We start from the raw sequence: 27213 nt of genomic DNA, 5'->3' as shown, positions 1-27213 counted from the left end.
CCATATTTTTACATTTAAATCTACTGAATTTATTCCTGTTCTTACAGAGGAAAAACACAGCAGCCTACTAACATACTTCACTCATTTCAAAGGCCCTACTCTGGAATAACTGAAAAGTTTGAGGTGGGGGATGTGGAAATCATAGTTCAACAGCAAGCTTAGAAACAGGCCTACCACCAGCAAGTGACACACAGCAGTACTGCTTGATGACAAATACATGCAGTTCTTTAACTTACAGAACAAGAACCACACCACGCTTCAAAGCAAGAGATCAACAGAAACTACTTGTCACACTTGAATACGTCACTTTGTAGCTAGACAGAACAGCCTCCACCAAAGCAAGTCACTTACTTGCGTATTCTCAGCTTCCCCTGTAACACATACAGAAGTAGGTTTAGAAGCAGCAGCATCCACCATTGTGCCACATGTACACCCCCACAAAAAGTAAAGCGTGCCATTTATGACCCCTTATGAAGGAAAGCTGATGCACGTGCTCTGGCTGGCAAATTTATTACCTTTTTCCATCTTACCAGAACACATCTTTGTGAAACTTATATTTGAATGCAACCTTCCAATAAGATATTAGCAACTTATGTTCACTGTGTAGGGGAGAAAAGGCTAGCTCTACTTCAAAGCTTTTCATTTTTCCTGTTTCTCCCTGTCAGTTTTAAGTGTCATTTGCGCAAGTTACATTCAAATCCTTTTCTCCCTCTGCTACTTGCCTCTGGAAAAAAAACAACCAAACCAACCCAAAGATGGGTTTAGACTGTTCAGTTAAACTTTTCATAGTCATATCCCTCAGCATCTGAATATGTTTCTAGTAGTTTACTGCCAAATTTTTCTGCAGAAGAATGCCTCTTTCTAAACACACAGGCTTAAAGAAGCATGTAAATTCTCAGGAAGTGGCCTGTAGCAATGCTTGGACTTGCTGTCCAAACAGCATTATGACAGGAAACTATCAATACAATATGTACTGCAACTGACTTTGTTCAGGACAAATAAAATTAATACCATAGTGCACAACTTAGTTCTGAGAAAGCAAGCCACATCTGTCCCCACTAATGGCCCCATATATTCCTTCAACAGTTCAATTGTCTCAGCTGTCTGTTCAGAATGCGTTCCTTACGTTACAGGCTCTTTGCTGGAGAAGTTACAACCAAGTTAAAATTCTGTATTAGTGTGAAACGATTCTGCAGGAGTTAAGAATAAGTGACATAAATGCCTTTATACTTACAGAAACACACACAAAAATAATCAATCAAGCTGAAACACAGAAGCTTCAAACTTAAAAGAACAGACAGACTTCTTGTTTAATTTTTTTGATTTTTTTTTATTTGGGAAAAGTGCTTCTTACAAAAGGCAGCTGCAAAACAATACGTTATAGACCTCAGAACAATTTCTCATTCCATTTAAAAGTGAAAGGAGAGGCAGTCTAGGGGACAAGAGCAGCAGGAGAACAGATCACGGGGCATCCACGAGTCAATAAAAAACAGCAATAATGTAATGCAAGGTTAAAATTCCTGTGCTGGGGCTTTGGTGGCGAAGTAATTTCTCAATGCAAATTACAGCCAGAAACTGCATGACTGCCTTTGTAAGCAGTAACGCACATAAACTGAACAGCTTTACCAGGCAACCTGCCCAACTCAGATGCTGAGAGGCACGTGTACCTCAAACCAGCTGACAGGCACAGCAATTCCCTAGTGAAGCTCACAGCTTAAGTGGTTACACCAAGTTCTAAAACTTACAGAGCAATAAAGCTAAAGGGGCCTCTCTGGTGTTCCTCTGACCCCACCTTGGCTAACTGGATTTCTGCTCCTGGACAACCCTAATCATACACATGAAAGAGAGCTGGTGTATTAGGGAGTGCCATCTATTAAGTTAAGCGATAGTTAAGATCACTGCCACAGACTGGGCTGAGACCACTAAACCAGTTTCATGTCCAATTGGAGGCTAGACTTCATGCACCAAGAGGGGATGAAAGATGGTTTTGTTATTTTTAACTTACACAGAGTCTCCCCATCCTTGAGGTCCAACTCTACATTTATCTGTATATACACATAGAGAGTTCTCCTTTCACAAAGACATTTTCCTTTCATGCTAAACACAGTAAAAACCCAGAACGTTCACACCTGGTTCTGGTTACACAGTAGTAATAGTAATGTGCAAGTAAACAAGAGACCAAAATCACAAATGAAGATGTGTACATGAGGGGGCTGGAACAGAGCTGATGCCAGAAAGAGTATTTGTATCTGGCCTCAAGTCAGAAATATTGGTACAAAGACAGAAGAAAGGCCATCAGCCAATTTACATCCCCACTGCATGGCCACTGCTCATTTTTGTATCTGGGCTCTTCAAAATGAGTGTGGAAGTCCTGTAAACACTTTAACCCTGGAACTGGGTGAACTCTGTTGGGTACACAGATGAAGCAACAAACCTAACCTAACTGTTTGACAGTTAAATTCATTTTTACAAAAACTAACATTTTAAAGATTTATTTCTTGTTATTTGTTTAAACAGAGGAAAAACAACACTCCTGGGGTGGGAGGGGATGGGAAGAGACAGACCCTGGGTAAAAGTTATTACAACAGCACCTGGAATTGATTGGCCTGCCTAGGAGAAACACAGGCACTGCCACAACACCACAGGTAATAGCTACTGCCTGAAGCCAAGATGACAGTCCACACTCCGCTGACAGGTGCTATAGATCCAAGTCATAGTAATCTTCCAGCTCATCATGAAACAAGTCCCACTCATCCTCGGAATCCGTTAGCTCATCGTCACCTCCTGCTGCCAACAGCATAAGCAACATCTCACCAAGCTCAAAGGTCACCACCTCATCCTCGTCGGTCTCAAATGGATCACCATTCTCTCGCTCCTCAATGAACTCCCAGAACCGATTCCTCCGCTGGGCCTGCAAGTGGAACACAAACATTTCCCCAGGTGACCAAGCGGTACAAGGTAGGAGTCTTCCCAGAGGCTGACAAGGTTCAGCCCCCAGCATACTGCCTGACATGCAAGAAACCATGTTTCTCTTTCAGGGAGACACTGACCTCCAGTAGAATTTACCCTTACACACCCCTATTAATGCTACCCAACATTTCTACTTCAGTATGTTGGTGTACTAGGAAAGTTTTTAAAATTCACTCTTTCCATCTTGGCCTCCAGCGTTCACAAACTTTAGACTACAGCCTATTTCAAATTCACCATTACAGAGGTCTATCAGAAGTAAAAAAAAAAAAAAAAAATTTTCAACATTTCCCTGTTCTCTTCTCAAAGCAGCTGAATTAATGCACAGCCCTCTTGCACTCTCTCTGTATAGGAAGGACAAAAAACAGCAGCACTGACCCGGTATCTACTTGATGTTCCCACTTTGGGTCTCTGTGGCTCCTCTCGGCGGCCATCAGGATAGGCATGTTTGTAAAAACAGTTCCCTCCAAATGGACAGCTCCCACGGCCTTCATCAAAATACCTGCATGGCTTGTTGCTGGAAAGGAAAATATCGCAACCCTTACTCACAGCAGACCCCAACCAGACTTCAGAATTGCATTTACCTGTAGTCCAAAATGATCTCAGGTACCATTTGGAGCTGAAGGTATTTTGTCAGTATTAACACCGACGCGCAGAAATGATGAATTACACAACGTGTGTGGGTCGATGCATGCATAGGGACACTGACGGCTCGCAGTGCACAAGCTTGTACTACCTTATGGCTACACCACCAGCATTTTGCTTATAGAAGGGAAAGACTGAGGTCAAAGAACATAGGAATAGCTTTGCGATTGTGTGGGTGCATGCATCTGTGGGCAGATAGGCAAGGACGCACTCCACACGTGGTGGTGGAAAGGAGGTGTGAGAGGGCTTTACATCAACACCCTTCTTCTCCAGGTGTGCCTTTATCTCTGCAGTCTCAACTTGACAAAAGGCTGCAGTGCTCATACCTCATTGCCTCCTTGTATTTCTGAATGAGTTTCTGCTTCTCTTCCTTCTCCTCCACCCAGTACTCACTTGGAATGACAAAGTTAGATGTGATCCGACATTCTGGGCAGGACCTGGGGAATGAACAGACTGTGCTGCAAAATTCCACATTACAGGGCGCTCGCTCTCCTAGATTACAAGTCATGGCATATATATCCATCTTTAAAGATGTATTGTACCCACACACTTGCTGTATGAGCTTTTCAATCTAGACTCTCTCTTACACATGACGATAACCTAAACTCTCCAAGAACTCAATGGCAATGGCAGCTGGTCAGCTTGTCTCAGAAAAGCTTGAAAAAACACTTCACACAGACTCCTTTTTCTTTACAATTAAATAAATTTATTTTCGTTTGATTTCTGTATTTATTTGATTGGAACTTTGTTTTTTTAGAACAGCCTTTAAATGGAAAAATGTTTTGTCAACTGATTAATGAACTAGGGCGGTAATGAATTAAGAAGCATACATTCTGAACTGGTTAATCTGTTTTCTGATTCCTGGCTGGGTGTCCAAGACACAAACAGTAACCACTGGACAACATGCTACTAAATAAATGAAAGTTATTTTCTACCATTAATTGAGTTTTGCAAACTTAATCCATATTAACCAAATCAGAGTGTACATGTTATCCCTAACAATTATTTCACTTGCAAACTAAAGTTAGTATGCATTTAATGCAGTCTCTGTGCAGTCTGCATCTGGAAGTCTGTTGCAAGTTGTCACAAGTTACTAAGTTCTTCCACAGTAACAAAGCACAATCGAAATGGGAAAGTGCCTCACTTTATAATCTTGCTCTCAAATTGTTTAGCACTCCTCCACTTGCGGATGCACTTGAGACAGTAAGTGTGGCTGCAGTTGGAGAGGATCCCAAAGCGGCGCTCACTAGGATTAGCTTTTTCATACACCACCTCCATGCATATCCCGCACACCATGTCTTTACTACGCTGGACGGCAAATGAAAGCTCCATGTCCTTCTCGTGAGCTTCAATGCAAGACTGAAAAGGAGAAACAAAGAAAACAACTCCAGAGACAACTGGTCACCTGGTCAACTCTAAGCAGGTTTTCAAGCTCAGTTTTACTCTGCTGTTTTGCATAATGAATGGAGTATGATTAAGCTGAAAAATCTTTATCCAAAAAACAAACTTGCTCAGATGGAGGGGAACAATCAATACAGAGTTCAAATTCCATTCTTCAGACATTGCTTTTAAACATGAGAAAGGCAATCTAAAAGACCATCCAGTTTTACTAGGCAAAGAAAAAAGCTTTAGTATCTTTAAGCAGACTGCTCTCCCAGCACAGATAAGGAAACCCAGCTGCTTTTAAATATGGCCCTGACAGGAAACAGTCCAGTTTACAACAGGAATTTCATTCACTGCCTGACCTGCATGCACCTTAAAATGAAAGGGAACTAGTGACAAGTGATTGTGGGGAGCTAGGAAGCAATAACTTAGAGCTGTTTAACACCAGACAGTTGTTTGCTTACCTTTATGTGCTCGGATCTCTGTGCAGCATCAATTGGATGCAAGACCTGCAGTCCACACATATCACACACATCCCCATGAATATACACGCAGTTTTCTCCATAACGACATTCTCCTACTGCAGCATAGGGGCACAGCTCCTTCTTTATCTCCACATCTACTTGCTGCTTTTCATATTCTTCCTCAATCACCATTTCCTGCAAGGGTGCTTCAATGCAGGAAGGAGCAGCTGGAAACAAAATTAAGGACAGTAAGCAATAAATTCAGACTGAGAGCACTGGGAACAAGAATACACTGTTTTAATGCAAAGTAATCTTTGGGTAACCCTGCTCAAGTTATCCAAAGAGAATAATAAAAACAACCAAGGTTCATTTCAGTCCAAGTTTCACATACCCTCAACCTGAACTAACAGTTATTTTTCCACTCAAGAAAGCATGACCAATTTCTTCATCCTTCAAACCAGACAAGACTAAAGCTATCAAGGTTTCAGTGGACAGATTCAGATCCGTTTACAGCCTAAGTCTGCACTGGAAAAAAAAAATCTCGCTAGTCCTCAGCAGGTTAAGTACATTTTCATAAAAACTGGTTCAGCAACAGTTAAATACGGTTACAAATCTATCACTGCTTTGAGAATCAATTTCACATCAGCTAAAGTTAACAGGCTTTTTCCCAGAAATTACACAGCTGAAGCAATAAAGGTATATCCAGCATAACAAAACACCAGTATGGAAACACCACACCAGCAGTTCCTTATGTGCAGGTTAATTAGCATGTTGTTGTTCAGCCTGGACAACAGACTTTCACTTCTAGACTCCCATGCATCTCCGTGACAGACAAAAAAGCTGGGTCCACACCTCTCAAACTAACTTGATTCTAGGTATTTGCCAAAAAGCCTATCCTATACAGATATCTGGTGTCAGTCAGACATGTAAACCTAGCTTTAAGGAACTGAAATTCAGAATATTTTCATTGCATTCTAAGCTAGCCATCAGTTTTGCAAAATCCTTAAGTAAATTCCCTTACCTAATTCTAAACTGAACTGAAATCTGCATCATTTCTCTTCCCCATTTAGACAGCTGCTGCCTAACACTTCTCCCTGTACCTCTTGAACATATGCTTGTCTGTGTAACCACAAGCCAAACAGCCTTTTGAAATAATTACATAAGTAGGATGATAAACTAAGTTATAAGACAAAAGCAGTCGGTTTGAAACTGAAGACATAATAAACACAGGAGGACAAGAAAGCATTACTATATTCAGAATAAACACCAGGAAGAAAAGCAACTGGACTTCGTTTACATAACCAGTAGCTGTTACAAGAGTAAAAAGTCATCTAGGCTATAAGAAAGTGTAACTTTCATAAGCTGTTTGAGCACTAGATTTGGAGAAGTAAGCAAAAACTATAAAAGGCATACTTGGATCAGTAAAAGTAAAGGACAGACTCCTTCTCAAAAATGAGAGGCTGCACACTCACACAGTTTTCATCCCCATGGAGCAAAGAGATAAAATAAGCATGTATCAGCCTGTTAGATTCTGGACATGCAAAGAAAAAGCAGGTCCCTCAGAGCTCACAGTTTTGGGGCATATGCAAATATTGAAGATTAGCATAGGAAAATATTGGCTCTCAAAGTAAGTTCAAGTCTGCTTCTTGAACCATCTCTGACTTGAGAGGTCACTCACACTGATCTTGGATCAGTCTGTTTGCTAGAAACATACTTTTCAAAAGCAAGTGAGTGACAGAGTAGCAAGTCAACTGTCAACCTGCTCATTTTTCAGTAAGAGATTTCCAACCAAAAAAGCTTCATTACCCCTTCTTCCCCATGAGTTCTAGTAAACTGGCACCAAGAAAAGTAACAAGTAACCATATACTAGGCTCTACCTACTCTTCTGAATAGCTGAACATAATATGAAAATTTGTATTTATTAATGGAAATTTCCACCCCCACCCCCCCTTTTGAAATCCATGGTCTCCACTTCCAAAAGAAGTAACAAAAATCACAACTACCAGTCAGTTTCTATTCCCTCGACTGTCATTTCTGCCAGTGTTTTTTCTAGTTGATGTTGTTACAGATTTTTTACTTAGTTGCTTCACATGACTTCTGACATCTTGTTTTACCCTTACTGAGGAAGGAAAGTTTAGTAGATCATAGCATGGATGAGCAGAAGCCTACTAGACAGACAGATGCAGCTGAGTTTCAAAGGAAAGAAGAGGCACATTTCAAGCTCCTCTTAACAGAAAAAAATTCCAGTCACCTGCACTCCTCTCAAGCATATCTTTTGTCAAAATTTTATTCAAAAGGGTTTTATTTGTTTAAAAAACAAAAACAAAAAAACCCAAACCCCACTCTATTACTTGAGGTTCTTTGAGAATAAAGCCTCTGAAGTCTTACCCCTCCAGAGACTGACTTAGAAACCCATTTATTTATTATGCTGGTCCACGAAAGGAGAGAGAAGAACTTCACATCTTGGCACAAAACAAGTATAGAGTTGTTACTTTAAACAAACAAGCCACCACCAACAACAACTACTTATGTCAACAAGCACAGTACAGCTACTAAATTCCAGCCCAGTCCACAATACCATGCTTGCACAAAAAAGTACAACCAGTTCTTAGTGAATAGACATCTAGACAAGAAGATACAGATCTATGAATGTCAGTCTTTAATAATGGCTCTGGGTACTTCTACATTATGAGAGTGTTGGAGAGGGAAAAACATGCTAGAAGTGACATTAGTCTTCCAGTCCCAGTCTTCTGTGCTGTCCCAGCACTTCCCCTCAGCAAGAGCTGTATTTCTATGAAATAAAAATTAATTAGGATTTTCACTTCTGAATATCTTAGCTTCCATAACCTAAAGCCCTGCATGCATATCTGCTGTATCTACTGCACTGTATCTGCTACAGTTTTGCTACCTCTTTGAAAGCAAAATTAGAGAAACTCACAAGACATCATTGCCTCAGTAGTTCCAAATCAAACATCCCTCATAGAGCAACATTTACCCTCTACAATTCTGTCTGCGGTTTTCAAAACCACTATTCTCCAGTAGGTGGACCCAATCCCTATCTTCTCACTGCCATTTCACAGTCAACAGGTTAAATTCATACAAGTGAAAAAAATAGTTTGTTACCTTCAATTCACACACCACCTGCTTTCACTCCAGGACACACTTTGTAGCATCAAATACATTCATCTTGTAGCAGCAGGAAACAGCCACCCAATTCAGAGTGTTTCCTATATTTCTGCCTTTCCACTCTCCCTCAATTATTCCAGAACATCTAGCAGCAGTAGCAGCAAAACATATACAGAAATGTGGTGCAGCTGTAGATCAAACAAGTGAATATCTGAAGAATCACCACTATTTTCTTTGCTAGGCCTTGAGGTCATCTTCAAGATATCAGGTCTAGTCCCAAATCAGAGAATCATCTGCATTAGCAGAATGTCTTGTCTCATAGTAAAAGATGAGCATTATAGCCCAAGCTACACATGGTTAAGCTGCCAACCCTGAATCTTCAGCATTTGTAAAACAATTTAAAACACACAGGCTTCTAGCTGATCTTGAGAAATAGGATCCATTTTAAAATTTCCAAGTACCTGTACATTTCTCCAGGCATTTGACAAGAATAATATGTAAGGCTTTAAAGCGTATACCGTGGAACCGTGCACACGTTTGTGATCACTACAGCAAGGTTCTTCATTTTTTATAGCTTAATAAAGACAATGGCTCCAGAAAAATAAAGTTTTCAAAATGCAGCTTTTAAGAAGTCACCATGGGAATTAGCACCATGTAGCGCTGTTCAGAACAGAAACAGCAGAGTACGTTTGTACATTAAAATACATCAAATTTCAAAGGATACAAAACGGAGAATTTCAAACAAGATTCAGAGAAGAGAATGTTACTTAACTTTATCTGTGGCAGCGACAAGTTTCCACGAAAAATAAGCCTGACCCCCTAGAAAAAGGAACTGCTTCAGTAAAACTAAGTGAGTTAAAGGTATAATGAAATGCTCTTGCGCTTTGGGAATTTAGGAGAAAGCACCAGCTCTCCTGTAAGGAGTAGGTGTATTTAAAAGACCTCTGGCTGTTCAAACTAGCAACGAAATGCTTCCAGTGGAAGGCCACCCAGACATTAAGGGGGCTGAAGCCCATGAAGAGAGACTGAGGAAACTGGACTAGTTCAGCTTAAGAAGCGATCTTATTGCTATCTTCAACTACTTAAAGGAAAGGAAAAAAAAAACCCAACAAACAACACAAAGCCAGACTCTTCTCAGGTGTGCACAGGACAAGAGACAGAAGGCAAGCCGAGGCAGGGAAAAATCCAATCACATACTAGGAAAGAGTTTTTCCTTGTGGAAGAAGTCAAACACTGCAAAAGCTGCCAAAGGTTATGGCATTTTGAACATGTCTGAGGATAGAGACTGAACTAAACAAAGCCCCTGGCAACCTGACATAGCAGACCCTCCTTTGAGCAGTAAATGAACTAGATGAAATCTAGAGGTCCCTTCCAATCTAAATTATTCTATTCTGATTAAAGTATTTAAAAAAGGGGATCCTCTATCTCAAACACAGAAGCTGTATCTTTTATGACAGTGACATATTGACAGGTAGAAGACAAGTTTTCATTCCTTTGGACTATACCCAAGTCACAGATTCACCAAACAATTCCATAATCAAACTTCTCAACACTACCAAAATGTTAATGTCACTTGACCATTCCTTTCCTCTTCGCCCTTCCTCAAATCAGATCAGAGCAGGCTCCAGCAGCACCCTGTAACACTGAGAAGGTAATTCTCTTTTCAGATCTGAGAATCTGAGTAGTGCTGGGGAGACAAAAAGTATAATCTGAGCACTGTATGACAACTTCAAAATTTTCTAGATGCAAGGTGTCTATTTTGGATTCAAACAATTATCTGAATACTCACGGCCATAAGCCTTCAGTTTTAGAGCGCCAAATATTAAAAATTATGCTAAAGTAAACACCTTCAGCCTACTTTTCATGTAAATTTTAAGTCCTTGGGCTATCTTTCTGCAGGGAAAGCAGATGACAAGTATGCTACTTAAACAGTCTGGTCCATACGATGAGCTTCTTCAATCTCATTCTCAACATGACCTGTCATAGTAACAGAAAATCAAGTCTCAGAAAGGCAACTAGAATAAATGATTTTCAACTTCTGGTCTGAATTGCCATGGGATTCATGAAAGCAAGCATTAGGCTTCCATTCATTCTACAGTAATCCGTACCTCCACCAAAAAAACCTTTAAGAGACTGCAAAAAAAACCCAAAACAAAGGCAGCAGATTATCTTTCCAGAGTAGTGATATTAATTGCATCACCAGTATTTTCTTCTCCCATCACATATGCAAACTAAACTTCAAAGGAGATTCTCCAAGTCATTCAGAGCCACGACAAGAAGGAGACAGTTATGCAGAGACTGTCTTTAAGTATACCTGGTTTCAGAACATCAGGACAGCAGTAGTAACTGACGTGGAATGGTCCGACTATTCACATCAGAAAATTTAAACATAAGTTAAGGACAGATCACATGAAGTGATAAATAAATATGAATAGCTGTACTCAACAAAACCAAAAGCATTAAAATAAACGGACTACATATAAATTCTTGACCCATGACAGAAATTTACTGTTATCCCATGATCAGCTTACCACGTCCACAGTATGGCTGCCCAGGGACAAACTCTACAGCGTTCACCCAGTCTTCAGCACCTACTCCGGCAGCTGCCAGATCTATATTTTCATCTTCTATCTCAGCAATAATTTCTTCAACCGTTTCAGGGAGTGATGCGAAGTCTGAGGATACTGAGGGATAAACTTCTGCATCTGGATTCACATCAGTCACTTCTTCCTCTTTCAGTGGCTTGGTATGTTCATATCTAAACAGTTAAGACACATCATGTCAACTCTTCACAAAAAGATACCTCCATAAAGCAGCCCAAGATATCGGAAATAAACTGATTAATATGTAAACACACTATTCTGAAGGAGGACCTAGAAATGGCTTGAAAGAGAAAGCCACTAATGACCCTTTATAGAGATGTGCTTCCACTTTTGTAATGTCAGCACTGCTTAAGGAAACAGAAGGTAATCCATGATTTTTGGGGAAACTGAGCAGCATGCACAGTTTTTACTTAACTTACATAGAATGAACTTCAATTATGTCCAAAATTGGTCACATACCTATTATGCATGTGCAGTATTACTAAATGAAATAAATTAGTTCATTCAGCTTTAAAAAGAGAAGACTAGGGGCAGATATTGCTGTCTTCAACTACCTCGTAGGAAGCCACATGAAAGATGCAGCCAGAGTCTTGTCAAAGGTGCAGCAATGAGAGCCAGTAGACAAAAGTCCAAAATGAGAAGTTACAATTAGGTGTTAGGAAAAAAATTCACTGTGAGGGTAGTCAAACACTGGAATGGGTGCCCAGAGAGGCTGCATGATCTTCATCCTTGCAGATAATCAGAACGTGACTGGACAATACCTTTGGGCAACCTGACCTAGGCTGGCTCTGTCTTCAGTATGGCTCCAGAGATCCCCACCAAAATAAGTGATTCTTTTCTGTATCTGAGCATCTTGTCTTATTCAGATTTTATATTGAATTTTACTTATTTCTAATGCCTCTTTCAACTTACTGTGGAAAATGATGCTTGGAACACTTTGAGCCCTACCTTTGATCCCACTTGCAACAGGAAAGCACCATTTCCCTCAAAAATCTGTCTTCCAGCAACTAGTAGACTACGTGGGAAAATAAATTACAGGTGTACCTTTGAAGTCTTAGATATTTGCCGACGAATTTCAAGAATAAAGGGAGGGAATTTTTGGACATCATACAAAACTTTTAAGCAACTGTGATTCATTTACCTTGTGTCAGACTGAAAACAACAAAGTCTCATGGTTCTCGCACATTAAAGAGATGCTCCCAACCAAATGTCAGCTTTGAACTCCTAAGGAAGCTACGAAGCACAAATTTAAAAGTCAAAACTTCAGACCTCTACACCAGTGGTCTCCAAGTGGTATGCATGCACCCTAAGGGGTGCACAAGACAATCCACTGGGGTGCAGGAAGAAAATACTAGAACTTCTTGTCATATTTCTTTTTTCTAAAAAAAACCCAAGAATTAAGTTTTACTAATATTTAACACACAGATTGACAGCGGTGTCCTCATTCGGTCTGTATGTCAGAGGGTCCCACATATGGTATGCACGAGGTGTCCTGAAGGAGGAGCAGGTGTTCCACCACGCAGCGGGGTTGACAGTGGCACCCTCACTTGTTCACTCACTTTCAGCATATTTCAACACACTGCAGTTTGTTTGTGCCCAATTAAATGGACTGACAGATTATATTATCTTGTTTTACCTAAATTAACTGGCAAAACAAACAAGTGGCTTAAAAAGATTCCTGCAAATAAACTGTGGACGGATGACAACACTGATAATGTGAGCACAAGCAAACAACAAGGAAATGTCAGAACTAACACTTCTCCTACTCCTACTACAAGCTCTTCATTACAAGGTAAAGACAATGCCAGCCTAATCAGATCTGAAAGAACTTGGCAGGGGGGAATAAATAAATCCGAGATTACTGAGACGACTACTTGAAATACGGATTTACATCCACTATTATTAATGGTGAACCTTGCCCTCAGTGTCTATTGTGGTATGAAGCCATCACAGTTAGCAAGACATTTAAAATCTAAAGATCCAGAACATGAAGACAAATCTCTACAATTTTTTCAGAGATGTTTCAAGTCATGCGATACTCAATCTAGTACTTTACAAAACTTCACAATAAATGTTTAGAAGCATCTTTTGAGGCTTCTTATATAATAGTAAAAGACAAAAAGCTACATACCATTGGACCACTTGTTCTTCCTGCTGTGGTAAAAATTACTGAAATAATGCATGGAAAACAATATGGTGACAAAGTAAAACACAGTCCTTTGTCAGCAAATACTGTTGGGAAACACGTAGAAAACACTGCTGAAGATGTGAAGAAACAAGCATTAGAACAAATTTCGCAGTGTGGGAAGTTTGCTGTACAGTTGGACGAAAGTACAGGTATTTCTAACATGTCTCAGCTTATGATATTTGCTACATTCTGTTTCAATAATGAAATACATGAAGAACTACTTTTTGTGAGCCACTAAAGAAAAGATGTACCAGAAGAGATACATGCTCAACAAATGACTTCTTTAATTAAAAAAAAAAAAATGACATACTGGAGGAGATGTACTCTCAACAGTAAGTTACTTCTTTAATAAAAACAATGTTTTATGGAAAAACTGTAACCAAGTGTAACCACTGATGGAGCTGCTGCTTTGACTACAAAAAAAAAAAAAGGTTCCAGGGTAAGGTTACAGAGATAGCACCACACCAGAAATTCATTTACTGCATGGTTCACAGGCAAGATATTGCAGCAAAGATGGAGCCAGAAGTGCACAAAGAGCTACAGAGTGTCATCAATATAGTTAATTTTTAAAAAACCAAGACCTTTAAATAGTCCAATCTTTACAACACTTTGTTATGAGATAGAGAGCAACCATGAAAATCTTCTGTACACAGAGGTTTGCTGGTTATCTCATGGTAAAGCACTTAAAAGTTGCCAAAGATGAGTTACGCATTTTTCTTTCACAAAGACACAAGTGTTCCAAATTTGCTGACCACCTCTGTGATGACAAGTCGCTGTCAGTAGTATGCTACCTAGCAAATATTCTCAAAAAAATAAACACACTCAATCTGTCCCTTCAAGGTAAAGACAATGCTTTAAGAACAAGTAACTGCTTTTTGAAAGAAACTTGAGGCATGGAGACAACATTTTGAAAATGGCTGTTCTGAAACATTTCCACCATTATGCAATTTTGTTGCCAAAAATGATGCGTGTCAACTATAAAAAACTCTAATAGCTTGTACATTTAAAAAACCTGGAAACAGAATTCTCTAACATGTTTAAAAAAAATCTTCCAAACAAAGAGTTTCAGTAGGTTTTGGACCCATTTGTTAAAAATATAAAAATGCAACACCTTCCAATTAGTCTGCAAGAACAGCTGATTGACATCAGGCGAAGATGGAAATTTACTAACCAAATTTTAACAAAAAATCTTTGCACAATTGGTAGATGGGATTGAAAAATGGGTATCACACATTAGTAAGCACAGCCAACAAAACACTTCTTCCTTTTGGATCTACATATCTTTGTGAAAGATCTTTTTCAGCTATGACAGCCATTAAAACTAAGTACTGAAATAAACTGAACTTAGAACAAGACCTTCAAATCGCCATATTACAAAATGTTAAACTAAGATTTCAAAAAATAATGAAGCATATTCAATCAACATTAGTGTCAGTAAAAAAATATTGTTACTAATAATGCTTTTAGTGAGAGCAAAAATTGTTTTGGACTTAATAAAATATTTATAAAGCATTGTTTATTTCATCTTTATTACATCCTTAAAATTCTGATTTTTGTTGTATGTTTTATATTGTACATAATGTATTAGTACAGTAGTACATATCTATATAAAATCTATAAATATATATATATTGGGGGGCTGCTCAAAAATTTTTCACTGATGGGGTGCGCGATCAAAAGTTTGGGGACCACTGATCTACATGGTCAAGAAGGCAACACTGGCACATACAAGGCTACAGAGAGGCTTATTTTTGTTATCTTTCTTATACATAGTAACCATATATTAAACATGAAAATAAAGCTAACTATGAACTACCATATGAAGTCACCATGCAAATATTTAATCATGCATTAGAGCTGCAACAAGACAGAATGTTAAAACTCCTGATAAATTTTAATAAAGTGAACTTAAGATGATGCAAACATCCCTAAGCCTTTGTAAAGCTTTGCTACACTAGGAAAGCACCCGTTTCCTTTCTTCACACTTCTTTTTAATAATTTCAGGGGTATAGGTTAAGTCATATTATGTTTTCATAATGTAGGGCCATTTTGTACAGGCAGTATTTTAGAACCTACATGACTACACTCAAGTTACTTTTCCAAACTGGCAGTTCAAGTGTCAGAGCAGCAATTCCTGAAGAGACATACACAATCAGGAAAAAAAAAAAAAAATCTTACCTGTTCAGGCTTTTATGACCACTCAGCAAATGTAACTCAGTTATATCAGTTCAGCTAGTTTGAATGTAGTCTCAGATTTCAATTAATTTATATACTCTTGTTATTAACAAACAAACAAAAAATCCCACACACACTGACAACTAGCATTTTTACCAGTTTTCTTCTCGCCTTGCCTTTGCTATTTATTTCCATAGCAAAGCAAACACCATAGTATTTAGCAAGAGAAGGCAGTTTGTGAAAAGAAGCTATTTTTACAGATTTCTGAAGTTGCCACAAAAGAGGAAAACTTTAAGATTTACTATCTTTCTGTGAGCTCTCGGGGACTTAGAGTGAAATTACTCCCCTACAAGATGGTCAAATGCATTTCTTTACCTGCAACGATCTCCGTAAGCACAGCATCCTCGCTGATAATACCTGCACACCATGGCAGACTGACTAGTGGAGAGGTCATGGGAGTAGCGACAGTTGTCTCCTTCCTTGCAAACTCCATGCATGAAATATCTGCAAGACAGAAGATTACTGTGAATTAAGGAGAGGCACTGAGGCTGTAAACAAAGTATCTGGATGACAAATTATTCTATAAATCAAGCTATGCTGAATTAAGAACACCACTAACAACTCATGGGACCATGTCCCAGTATAAACATACAAATTACATCTGAAAGATGAAGCCTTAACTGTTCCAGTGAACTCCACTGCACATTTAGGGACTTACGCTTACAAATGCCTGAAAAAAAACGTGCGAAGCAAACTTTATCCTGGGCTATGACACAGAGAAGGAAGAGTCTTGGACAAAGTAGATGGGGACAAAATTTTACTTGTAGCTCCTGTGTTCTGACACCAACAAAAACCTTAGAGAAGCCCACCACTGAATCCAAAAATCAAAATCAGCCACACCCTAAACAATTTTCCTGAGGGCTTAAATCTATTTTGAATTTGTAAATAGTTCAATCAAAAGTAATTTCCTCTCCAAGAATGCAAAACATGTTTATGATGGATAATTGCATTTGACAAAACATACACATTAGTTTTTGCCATAGAAGCCAAATACTCAGTAGAAGCACCCTGCTTCAGTACTGTGCTGCCTATATTGGAAGAATTGAGTGGAGTTTCAAAGCTTTTGAGGGCAGTTTACTGAATTTCAGCCATGTCAAATAACACGAGTTTAATTGAGCATCCTCAAATTCAAGAAAACCAAACAGTGATTTTCCATTTAGTTGAAATTTAAACCTAGAAGACACAAGCTTCTTTAAAGTACTGTAACTATTCAGACTCAATATGCTCACATCAAACCTACAATTGAAAATACAAGTTTAAGTACATCTTTCCCAATCAACATAGAAGTACTAGCCAAGGAAAAAAAACCAAAACCCCAACCAAAAAACCAAAACAAAACTAACCACTATGTAAGAACTGAATCCATCAACATGTTTACCAACACTTCAGTTTACAAAAGAAGCAGTGGGCCCAGATACCAAGTAAGTTGCAAACTCTGAACTCATTGGAAATATCAGGACCTGGTAAACAATAAAAATTTTTAGGATTTAGGTCTCATACAAATTCTTCACTTGCCTATAAAACACCACTTCAGGGAACACTGAGATGCAGATTACACCCTTCTAAACCTATCCTGCTGCTGAAAGGGGCAGTCCTGCCCTCGTCCTGTTACACACTTTCACATTGGTACTACCACACCTACGCAGCCAGAAGAACCAGGTCCTCTGACCAGCTGACTGTGCAGCCACACAGCAGTACAGCCAGCGCAAGAGACAGAAGGATCATCTTTCAGCAGCCCAAACTAAGATTAGGATAGCTCTTCACAAAACAGCATGTTCAAGTCAATATTCCTAGACTTAAAAGGTGTCAACTCATTGAATTGCATGAACTTCGGCATAGGTACTTAGTCTGCTGTATTTTTAAGAAGTCAGATAAATCGAAGTAAACAATTCACCAAATGACATAAGCAGACCTACATTTGTAACTCAGTACTAGGGATCTATTAAAACCTGAGGCAAGTCTTAAGAGGGCTGATAACCTTCCATGTGCAAAACCAGCGGTATATTCAAAGTACTAAGAACAAAAACAAACAAACAAAACCCCCCAAAACTAAAGTGGTTTTATAAACCACCAGCTGACACTTGCCATCAGGCTGCAATTCACACTCAAAACAATCACCTGTCTGTACACTGTAGCCGCATAGTAACCAGGCAAGAAACGTGGTCCTACATAAAAGTGGTATAAGACCAAGATGAGGCTCTGCAGGATATTGTCCCCAGAGAGACAAGTACCCTAGTCAGGTTTGCCAGGTGGCTGCACAAACAGCTATGCCAGCACACACCAGGAATAGGATGTGACAAAAACAAAACAAAAAAAACCCACTCCATAAACAGCACTCTCTACTGTGAACAAAAAAAAAAGCAGAAAAAAAAACCCAAACACCACCAAAACCCCACCACCCACACACCCCTCCCAACCCACCCACAAACAAACCCACCTCAAAGCCAAAAAAATAAACAACCCACGAACTCGTGGAACCAGAACATAACTGGAATTTCTGGCTTGCTTTTAAGAAGCGAGAGTCACACACCAATAGGGTAAAAAACAATTCGGGTTGTTAAACGTTTGTTCTTATTAACAACTGTTATCTCCACCCTTTGCTTATTTCCACACAGCATTGCTTCCCCCACCTGCTGGGGCACGCAATTTCATAGCCACTTGCTGACTCAGATCAGGGAACAGAGCTTCAGACGTAACCTGACATTCCTTTTGCTGCCCCCATCGTTATTTTTAATCTAGATCAGATCACTGTTCAGCCCCACTGCACAGCCACGCTGCTACTTAAGCCAACAAAGCATTGGGACACCACTATGGCTGAAATAAGCGACTAAGAGAAAGGCATTAGCCTGAAGTGAGGACTTTCATCAGGAAGTACTTGGTCAACATAACTTACCCTGAACACGTAAGCCTCAAAATCAGGCTCTCCCACTGCTTGTTAGACAGAGGAAATAGGGCTCCAAGTCCCGTTCCTTCTTTCCCAGCTTATGTTAGAAAATCCTCTGCAAATACAGATTCTGCATAATTCTGAAAGTTGTCACAATTTATTACATCAAGATGGTAGGCTATAAGGGGAAAAAAACCAAACCTGAAACACTCATAAGCTCAATTTAATTCACACGTTACTTTTAAAGGCCTGCAATCCTACACAGCAAGCTCTGCCTCATTTGAACAAGAAGGCTGGGGTGGGAGGAGAGAAAAATGTGTTTCTCTAAGGATTATACCAACTCCCCCCAAGCCGACAAGAGGTAGGGTTTTTTACTTTTAGGTCACAAAGAATTTAACATTTCACACATGAAATTGCTGTGTTTGGCTAAAATACGCTTTGGTAATGTCAAAAAATAAACAGAATGCATTACTTTTGGTGAAAGGTAACAAAACTTCTGTTGGACAATATCTTTACACACACAGAGTATTCAATTTAACTGTAGCTTTACACAACAGCAATACCAGCCTCTTGTTTCTGGTTACAGGAAAAAAGGATCCTTAAAAACTGAGAAATATATGAGTTACCTGCCTCACTCAGTGACATGTAGAAGGATATCCGAAATTTGCATTCTGTCAAGTACCCAGAGAATACATTAAATTTCATCTGAAAAAGTAAAACTGGATCAAGACAAGTATGTAGCTGGATTTTCTCTGAGCATCTATGATGCTGTCACCCAAAAAAGGACTTACTCTGGCAGCAACCCTCTCCATCTTCCCTATCCAGATATACTAGCGTAATTTGGTGAGGCTGCATGGGGAACCAGACCAGAGAACTCATCGGGGTCCAAACCCAGATCAACTCCCCAGTTCGGTTCACTGCATGACTGTACGAAACGAGTGATCCCAACACACAGAACAACCACACAGAAATAGTAGTTGCCTGCACTGGCATTTTATCACCGAAAAACATTTCAACTCACATCTAGTTACGGATGCCTTGATCAAAATAGCACATCCTGATTTTCACAGGGTACTTAAAGTCACAGAAATCAGGCTTTGCACATCCAAAAGTCTCAAGTTGTAGACAAGATCCAGCGGGCATTTTTTGGAACTGTATAGAAGAAACACTTGCCCAAGGCCATAAAGCTAATCATGTCTCCAACTCCCTGGAATTCCAACCACTGGAGAGAGGTCAGATGTTACAAGTGCTACAACAGATTTACTAGAATACTTAAAATTTTCAAGTTTATCCAGGTTTCAACGACCCTGATTTCCATGATGCTTTAAAGTATAATAATCTACTGAAGATTGTTTTCCATTGCTAGAATAATATTACTTCTATTACTTTCCATGAGCTACAGAAAAAGAATGTGCAATGCCTTTATCAAAAGGACACTGCAGTGTTAAACACATATAACTGCAGTCTAAAATCCTGAACATGGAAGCATCTGAGAGAAGCTAGTACTTCTATATATTAAGTCTTTACCCCTGTAATCCTATTAGTGAAATCAATATGCAATACTTCTTTCCATAGCTTTTGAAGCTTGCCATGGGTTTGCTTATTCAGGTGTGGTTTGTTCTCTACTTCAAGGCCACTTAATTCTGCTTTCAGGTAACCCCACTTTGTTTATTTAACTACTGGTTTTGCTGAATTAGAATGTCACACCCAGCAACAGGCCTCCTTCAAAAATTGAGACATTGCCATGACTGGCAGACAGGGAACCTGAGGATAATAGCCAACTGCAGTCATTAGCTTCTTCAGGCACCATACAGAGATTGACAATTCCCAGAGAAGAGGCCAGGCACCCTGTTCTAGCACAGCACATGGGCGTTCAGCCACATGAGCAGCTGATTAAATTCTACATGAGTTAGTAATCTTAAGAAAAAGGAAAAGAAAAAAAGTAGGTCTTAATAGCATTTATCTCCTTGTCTGTTCTTCTCCATAACCTCCTTCAGCACGAAGCTAGTGGGGAATCCAGAACAGAGCAGCTAAGAAAGGGGCAATACAAGCAGGCTGTTAAGAAGTTTGCACTCCACACCTTATCACTAGTGCTCCACTGAATGACGGAGGCATACTTCACGGATTCAGATTCCTCACATTGAAAGACAGCTAAGTCTTTCTTTTCGGAAAGAGCAGCAAAGATACAAACACACGGACAACTCTCAAAATACACCAATTAGTTGCTAAGGGTTTTATTTATGTTCAGTTATTAAACAAACAAATGAAATGTAACCTATTTACATCAACTTGATGACCTGAACTATTATTGCATGACATCTGGAAAACACAAGTATCTGGAGCTAACAGTGTCAAGTCTTTGGAAAACAATGTTGGTTATACTACTTCTCAATAAAACTATGTATCCATCTGAACCTGGAAGGACAGAGAAACTTGGCAAGGACCACCATTCTTTTTCTTATTTCAAACATATCAATAACAAAAGGATCGGAATATTAAATAAAAAGTAGTTAAGAGTTACAGTTTTATTCCCCTGCTGTTTATTCCAGATTAAAAGATTATACATTATTACACACCACAAAAGCATTGAAAACTGCTAAACCATAGAAGCAATGTATGAAAATTATTTTTTGTTATCTCTTAAGGAACATGATGAATTCCTACATTTCACCCTGAGACTTCTGAAATTTAGATGCAAGAAAAGCAGAAAGGCAACATCTGCAAAACTAGACGTCTAGGAGAAATCAAAGTCCTTCATCTTAGTCATTGTGTCTCTCACTCTGAGGTATCAATCATCCATCCCAAGGATATCACACTGGTATAATAAAACTCATTAACCAACCAATTTATCATATCAGGTATTCAAAGGAGCAGCAAGAACTTATTCTACCAATTCTAAAACTATCAGTTCTGATAAAACAGCAGTATTCCTTCACCAGCCATGAAGTGCTAAGTCTTTATACTGAAGGGACTACTATCTCCCAGAAGTTTTTCAGGCAGCATTTACTGTCACCCGTATGAAGATTCAAGTAAATAAAGCCTATAAACAAATAGAATTGTGCTCTGTTACTCAAAACAGAAACTGCTCTACCTATCACATCAAAACCCTGCATTTCAAAATTCAACCCCTTCATCTCACAGTTAAAATCTCAAGCTCATTTATGAAGGTAAACCAAGATTTAATAGTATATTATTTTCTTGAATATGAGTACATCCTATCGAAACCAAACTTAGAAAAACAAAATTCTTATCACACATCCCCAGAAGCTCAAGTCAGAATTGTTAATTTCACTTTCAAGTCTGAGGAAAGCTACTCTGTCTACAACTTGAATGGCCTAGTAAAAATAAACAATAAGCAAGCAAGCCGTGGGATAACTAGGAGGATTTGTCAAAAAGAACAAAGAATGGAGAGGTTCATTAGGTCTAAAGCCCAGATCTCGTTGTTTAAGCTCACATTAAAGCACATTAACCATTACAAAAAAGTAGCTTTAACTTCCCACTAGTCCTGTGTTTGTAAATAAATATGCTCGTTAGACAGACTCACTGCACTGCATGACACTGATGAACTTGACTGCTTCTGTACTACGGCAGTCACCACCTTCAATAAACTGATTTATTGTGCCTGTTACCGGGGGGGGGGGGGGGGGGGGGGCAGAGAGAGAGAGAGATCACCAATCCATTTCACCTAATTGAGCCTTTCGATTTTCAGAAATTACGAGGCAATCTGCATAGAGGGAGCACTAACCTATACCCTTGCAGCTCACTCAAAAGCCGAGCTAAGCATCACACCCGATCATTTCCTCGTCACTGGCCTACGTTTAACTGCCATGCATCAAATATTAACCCGGGTATTCATAGGCAAGACTCTTTGTATGCAGAAGTACTGGGAGAGAGCTGAGAAACAGCGCTTCTCAAATGGACACGTTAACAGTGCATTAACCAAAATAAACAGTGATCAACAGTTAACAGGAACGCGTTAAATACTGCAGGGTATACTTAACAGCACAAAAGAGACACACAGCAAGGAAGATCCCTGTGAAAGCCAAGCAACGGTTCTTAATACTGCTATTTCAATCTGCAATTGGCACAAACGGAAAAATATGCAGAAGAGAGACGGAGCTCACATCAAGATCTAGAGCCTCTTCCCTTTCTGCCCAAGGGATGTTCCTTTTTGCTTCAGAGTGACTTGAAAAGTATTTGCTCAGAAGCATATTCAGGTTAAACGTAGTTTACCATTTTATTTAAATAATAAAAATAATCATTGAAAAAAAAGGATCAGGTGCTCCTTAATGCTAATCTTGGATTACCACTTGCTTTCACATAAAGTAACATATTTCTACATTCACAAAACTGTTTTATATTCCTTTCAGCCTGCAAACAGAGCAGCAGTGTAAATTTAAAAATAGTCCATCTGGCAAGCTTTACAACATGCAGTGTGATTTGCTTAACCCCATATAAAAGATTTATCAGAACTACAGTTTAAAGGAAAATACAAGTAGAAAATGACGCAGCATACGGAACCTTAACTAACACAAGTAGCAGCACTCCTCACATTTTGCAGCCTATCATGACTTATTCCCATTCTCTGGTTTAATAAGTAATTCTTGCTATATCAATCACGAATTCGTTTCCATTTTAAAATTTTTATTCAAACGGACAAGAACTTAAAACGATTTGGTATTTCCTGCTTTATCGCATTTTCTGGAACGCGGTTACAGGACTTCCCTTCTACAGTCTCCTTCACACCGACCACTGCGGGCATATTTTCACACAATAAAAAGTCGCCCACGGCATCTCATAAGGAGCCAGCGAGGCTTCCGACTCCTCCGGGAAGGCGAGAGGACGCCACACGCGATTTGCACGGCAGAGCCGCAGGGAACACCTTCCCGTAACACAAGGGCAGAAGAAAGGCCGCAGCCCACGCCGCCCCAGCCCGCGGCTCTGGCAGACTAGGCCCGCAGCGCGCTCGACGCCAGCCGGTACTTCCGGCAAAGGGCCGCCGCCGCCACACTACATCCCCCACAAGTCCCGCCGCCGCGGCCGGTTTCCGCCCGGAGCCGCCGCAGGGCGCGGCGCGGCCCGGCCCGGCCAGCTGCGCAGTTTGCCGCAGGCCTCCCCCGGGGCGCCGGGCGGGGCGGGGCGGGCCGGGGGGGGAAGGGGGCGCTGCGGCCGCGCGTACGTGACCGTGGGGGGAGGGGAGGGCTGAGGGAAACGGCCGCTGCCGCCGCGCGGGAGGGGGGGAGGGGGACGGGGACGGTCGCGACCGCCACCGCTACCGCCACCCCCCCCCACGCCCCCCCCGGCTGCCGACAGCGCGTACCTGCAAGTGACCTGCTTGGTCCAGCCGCCTCCTCCCGGCCCCACGACGGGTGGCGGCACGGCTGCGAAGTCGAAGGCCGCGGCCGTCGCTCCCGCGACGGCGGATGTTCCCAGGGCCGCTGCCGCCGCCGCCGCCGCGGCGCCCGCCGTTGTTCCCAGAGCCACCGCCTCCGCCATTACTGTTTATCCCACTCAGCGGCAGCACCGGAACTTCCGGGAGCACATCCTTCCGGCCGGGCGGGCGGGCGGACGGAGCGCAGCCGGGCGGCAGCGGCGGGGAGGAGCGCGGGCCGGGCGGCAAACGGGCAGCGCGGCGGCTGAGGCGCGCGCCGGCTCCACCCCTTCCCTCCGCCCCCCCTCCCTTCCCCAGCCGAACAGCGGCTCCGATTGGTGGAGGGGAACGTCCAGGCGGGAACGTGCCGGGTGGGGGAGGGCGCCGGGCGTTACCGCCGCGCGGCCCTGCCGTTGTCCCCGCGCGGCCTCAGCGACGTAACGGCGGGCCGGAGCCTTCGGTCGCGGCCCGGGGAAGGGCACCTGGGCCGCACCGCGGGGACCGGGCCCAGGCGGAGCCCGGCAGCCGGGCCTCGGAGGCCGTCTCGCCCCAGTCAGCCCCGAGGAGCGGCAGCGCTCGCCTGACGGGGTGGGGCCCTCAGAGACGCCCAGCTGCCGGCCTGGGCTGCGCCGGTTGGGCTGGCTTAGTCAGGGGCGGGAAACGGGCCTTGCTCTGGAGAGAACACGTAACGGCAACGTGGCGCCGGCTGCGGGCGGGGAGGGGGTTGGGAGCAAAGCGAGCCAGTGGCACCCTGAAAGCCCTGACCGAAAACTGGCACTAGGCCACCGGAGAGCTCGGTGCTGCTAATTTGGGGCGAGAAACATTACATCCTTCTGCCATAATAAATCCTGCTCGTGAAACTACTGTTTGCCTGCTCTGCATCATGCCCTTATCTTCCTACTGCCAAGAGTCTTAAGCCAAGTACTAGACACGGCCTGAAAAGGCAGAGTGAGAAGCAGGGATGCAGGGGCAAGGTGAAAAGAGAAGTCTGTCAGTGCAGTGTTACTGATACTTTGCACATCTATTTCAAAATGTATTAAAAAATCAAACATATTTAAGTTGCCAGTCACTTCAGAAGATACTGAAATTAAGACTTCGTTCTAAAAGTAGACAGTAGGATGCCATCCCGAGATGGCAGGACTTCAGGAAGTGCACTAGAGAGGTCAGAAGAGGTAAATCTGTTTCCAGGTTGCCTTGAAACAATGACTTAAGTGCCCTTGAATGACCTGAGAAATGAAGTAATGTGAATGCACTTGCTGGCACCTTCTGGAGTATGCAGTGCTGTGACCTGGGCAAACAGAACTCTAAAGTAAAAGGCAGTGAAGTATACATATAGATTGTAACAGACTTCAAACCAAGGTGAAGGTATGCGTCAGAAAAAAAGACGGCCAAAAGCTGGACTTCACAGGATTCGGTGGACAGAGGTTGGGGCACAGAGACTTTTAATTCTTGGGAATTAACATGGTTGGTTGTGTAAGACCAACCTTCACCCAAGATATGGAGCTGGCATCAGATAAAGACCTTGATCCAGGCTCTCTATGCAGCATTGATAGACTCCCTCCTGAGATCAGCAGCACAGTGTTCAATGCCGGTTAGTTTGTAAATTTGGTTCCACAAATCTATATTATGAGAAGGCCGGGATGTTCAATGGAAAACTGAGTTGTGAGAATCAGGAAGCTGTTTTTAAAAAGTTCATATTAAAAAAAGGAAGCGTTTTCCACACCTGATTCCAACACTGAAACATAAGAAGTTCAAAAACCGCACCAGGTTTGTATGTTCAGTCTTACGTTCTGTTAGAAATAGCTGGAGAAAAAAATACTTCGTATTAGGAAAAAAAAGAAATTAATCAAATACTTTGTCACCAAGCCATTAAGATAATCTGGAAAGTTTTTTTGGAACCGTTGGAACAATCGTGGAAATCTGCTGATAAAAGTACAAGGATGTAAGCCTTTAAGGAAGGACAGGCTAAATCACTAAAGAGCAACTTCATCAGGCCTTTGTGTGGGTTAGAGCGTTGCCTTGCATAGCAGCCCTGGCAAGACAGCCAGCTCCAGGCACCATAGTTCACAGAAAGGTAAAATAAATAAACAGTTAAATGTGTGTTCCATATGTATCTGTATGTCCTTAGTACATCTCCTGGATACTGGTGGCCTAGAAGCAAGCTTCACAACAGAGAAACACCAATAAGCAAATTCCAGCTCACAGAACTGCTGCAGGTTAATAGACTCTTAGAAATCAGGTACACAGGGAAAGGAAAATACTGTCCCAAGACAGACGTGCCAGTGAGACAAAATTAATGTGGAGCTTCTCATTTCCCTAATGCCTTCTGTAGTAACGCCCCTGAGAGAGAAAAGGTTTCAGAGGAGATGGTAACCCGGGTAGGAATCACTCACAGATGAAAATGCAAGGGCGGCCCGGGGGGGCCAGCTCCCAGCACGCAGTAGGAATTTACCATGGCGATTTCTTTGTTCCCAGCCGCTCCCATTTTACCCAGCAACCTGTTTAATATTAACCTCTACTTCTGAGGCCCGGAGGGGGAAGTACCAGCAGCAAGATCTCTGGGTCACTGCAGGCAGGCAGGACTGGAAAGTCAGCTAACACCGCAGCAAGCAGAGGAGCGAGTTATATGCAGCCACCATGGTTTCTTACAAAAACTGTCTCCAGCAGTTCTCCGGGGCTTTCTCTTCTCCCAGTTACCTACACACTGTGATCTTATCACCCTAGCCCCTATACCATCATCAGCCATATATCCCATTTCAGAAATATCCCGGGAACAGCACGGCCAGCCAGTCTCTCAGGGGCTAGCAGATATCAAACTGGCCCGTTCTCTTCCGGGTTTAGCAAGCCTCAGCGGCTTTTCTGGTAGAGCAAAAGATGGGGTTAGCCTTTGAAAATTGCTCGTATAAGCTCTTATTTTCATTGTAATAAATCCAAAAGACAAATCCAAAACTTGGGATGTGCACAAGACTGCAGGAGTGCCCTCATTGCTGCTTGAGCGGCCCTGTTTTGTCTGAGAGACCTACAGGTTCATATTGGAAAGCTGAGCTAGAAACCCAATAGGCTGGTTTTCCACTTGTTTTAAGGAGAAAAATGGCAAACAAGGCAACACGCTCTTACCCCTGACTTGATCTGATATGGCAGACTGAACTGGGTGCCCACTGCGTAGGATCATATTGAAATGATCATGATCCTGAGAGTTGGAAACTGAATGACCAGCTTGATTACTAAATCGTCATCTGGTAGCATGCCAAAAATGTGATAGCCCAGATAGGTTCCTACATTACATTCCTACATTAGTCTTTCCTAATACATCTATTTGAAAGTAAAATGATGCCATTATAATTTGT

General features: G+C 41.5%; 1 protein-coding gene across 1 annotated transcript; it reads right to left on the bottom strand.

The window, feature by feature from the left end:
* Positions 1-1303: 1303 nt before the first annotated feature.
* On the bottom strand, positions 1304-24061 carry MKRN1 (makorin ring finger protein 1). The gene is made up of 8 exons (XM_052788897.1): positions 23816-24061; positions 15927-16055; positions 11117-11343; positions 5460-5686; positions 4757-4971; positions 3939-4049; positions 3346-3484; positions 1304-2911 (listed from the first exon to the last, which is right to left on the bottom strand). The coding sequence occupies exons 1-8, from the start codon at positions 23989-23991 to the stop codon at positions 2699-2701; spliced, it is 1437 nt and encodes a 478-aa protein (XP_052644857.1). The 5' UTR covers positions 23992-24061; the 3' UTR covers positions 1304-2698.
* Between the last annotated feature and the right edge of the window lie 3152 nt (positions 24062-27213).

The sequence above is a fragment of the Harpia harpyja genome, chromosome 6 (genome assembly GCF_026419915.1).
Source record: "Harpia harpyja isolate bHarHar1 chromosome 6, bHarHar1 primary haplotype, whole genome shotgun sequence".
In the NCBI taxonomy this organism is placed as follows: Eukaryota; Metazoa; Chordata; class Aves; order Accipitriformes; family Accipitridae; genus Harpia; species Harpia harpyja.
Note: the sequence above shows the minus strand (reverse complement) of the source record. Positions and strands in the feature narration are given on the sequence as shown.

What these genes read in the sequence shown, in the direction of transcription:
- MKRN1 (XM_052788897.1), bottom strand. Translation starts at nt 23,991, where the DNA reads ATGGCGGAGGCGGTGGCTCTGGGAACAACGGCGGGCGCCGCGGCGGCG. An exon ending in ACCAAGCAGGTCACTTGCAG is followed by an intron (nt 16,056 to 23,815) that starts GTACGCGCTGTC and finishes TCTGTCTTGCAG; the next exon opens with ATATTTCATGCATGGAGTTT. An exon ending in GCAGCCATACTGTGGACGTG is followed by an intron (nt 5,687 to 11,116) that starts GTAAGCTGATCA and finishes TTTTGTTTCCAG; the next exon opens with CTGCTCCTTCCTGCATTGAA.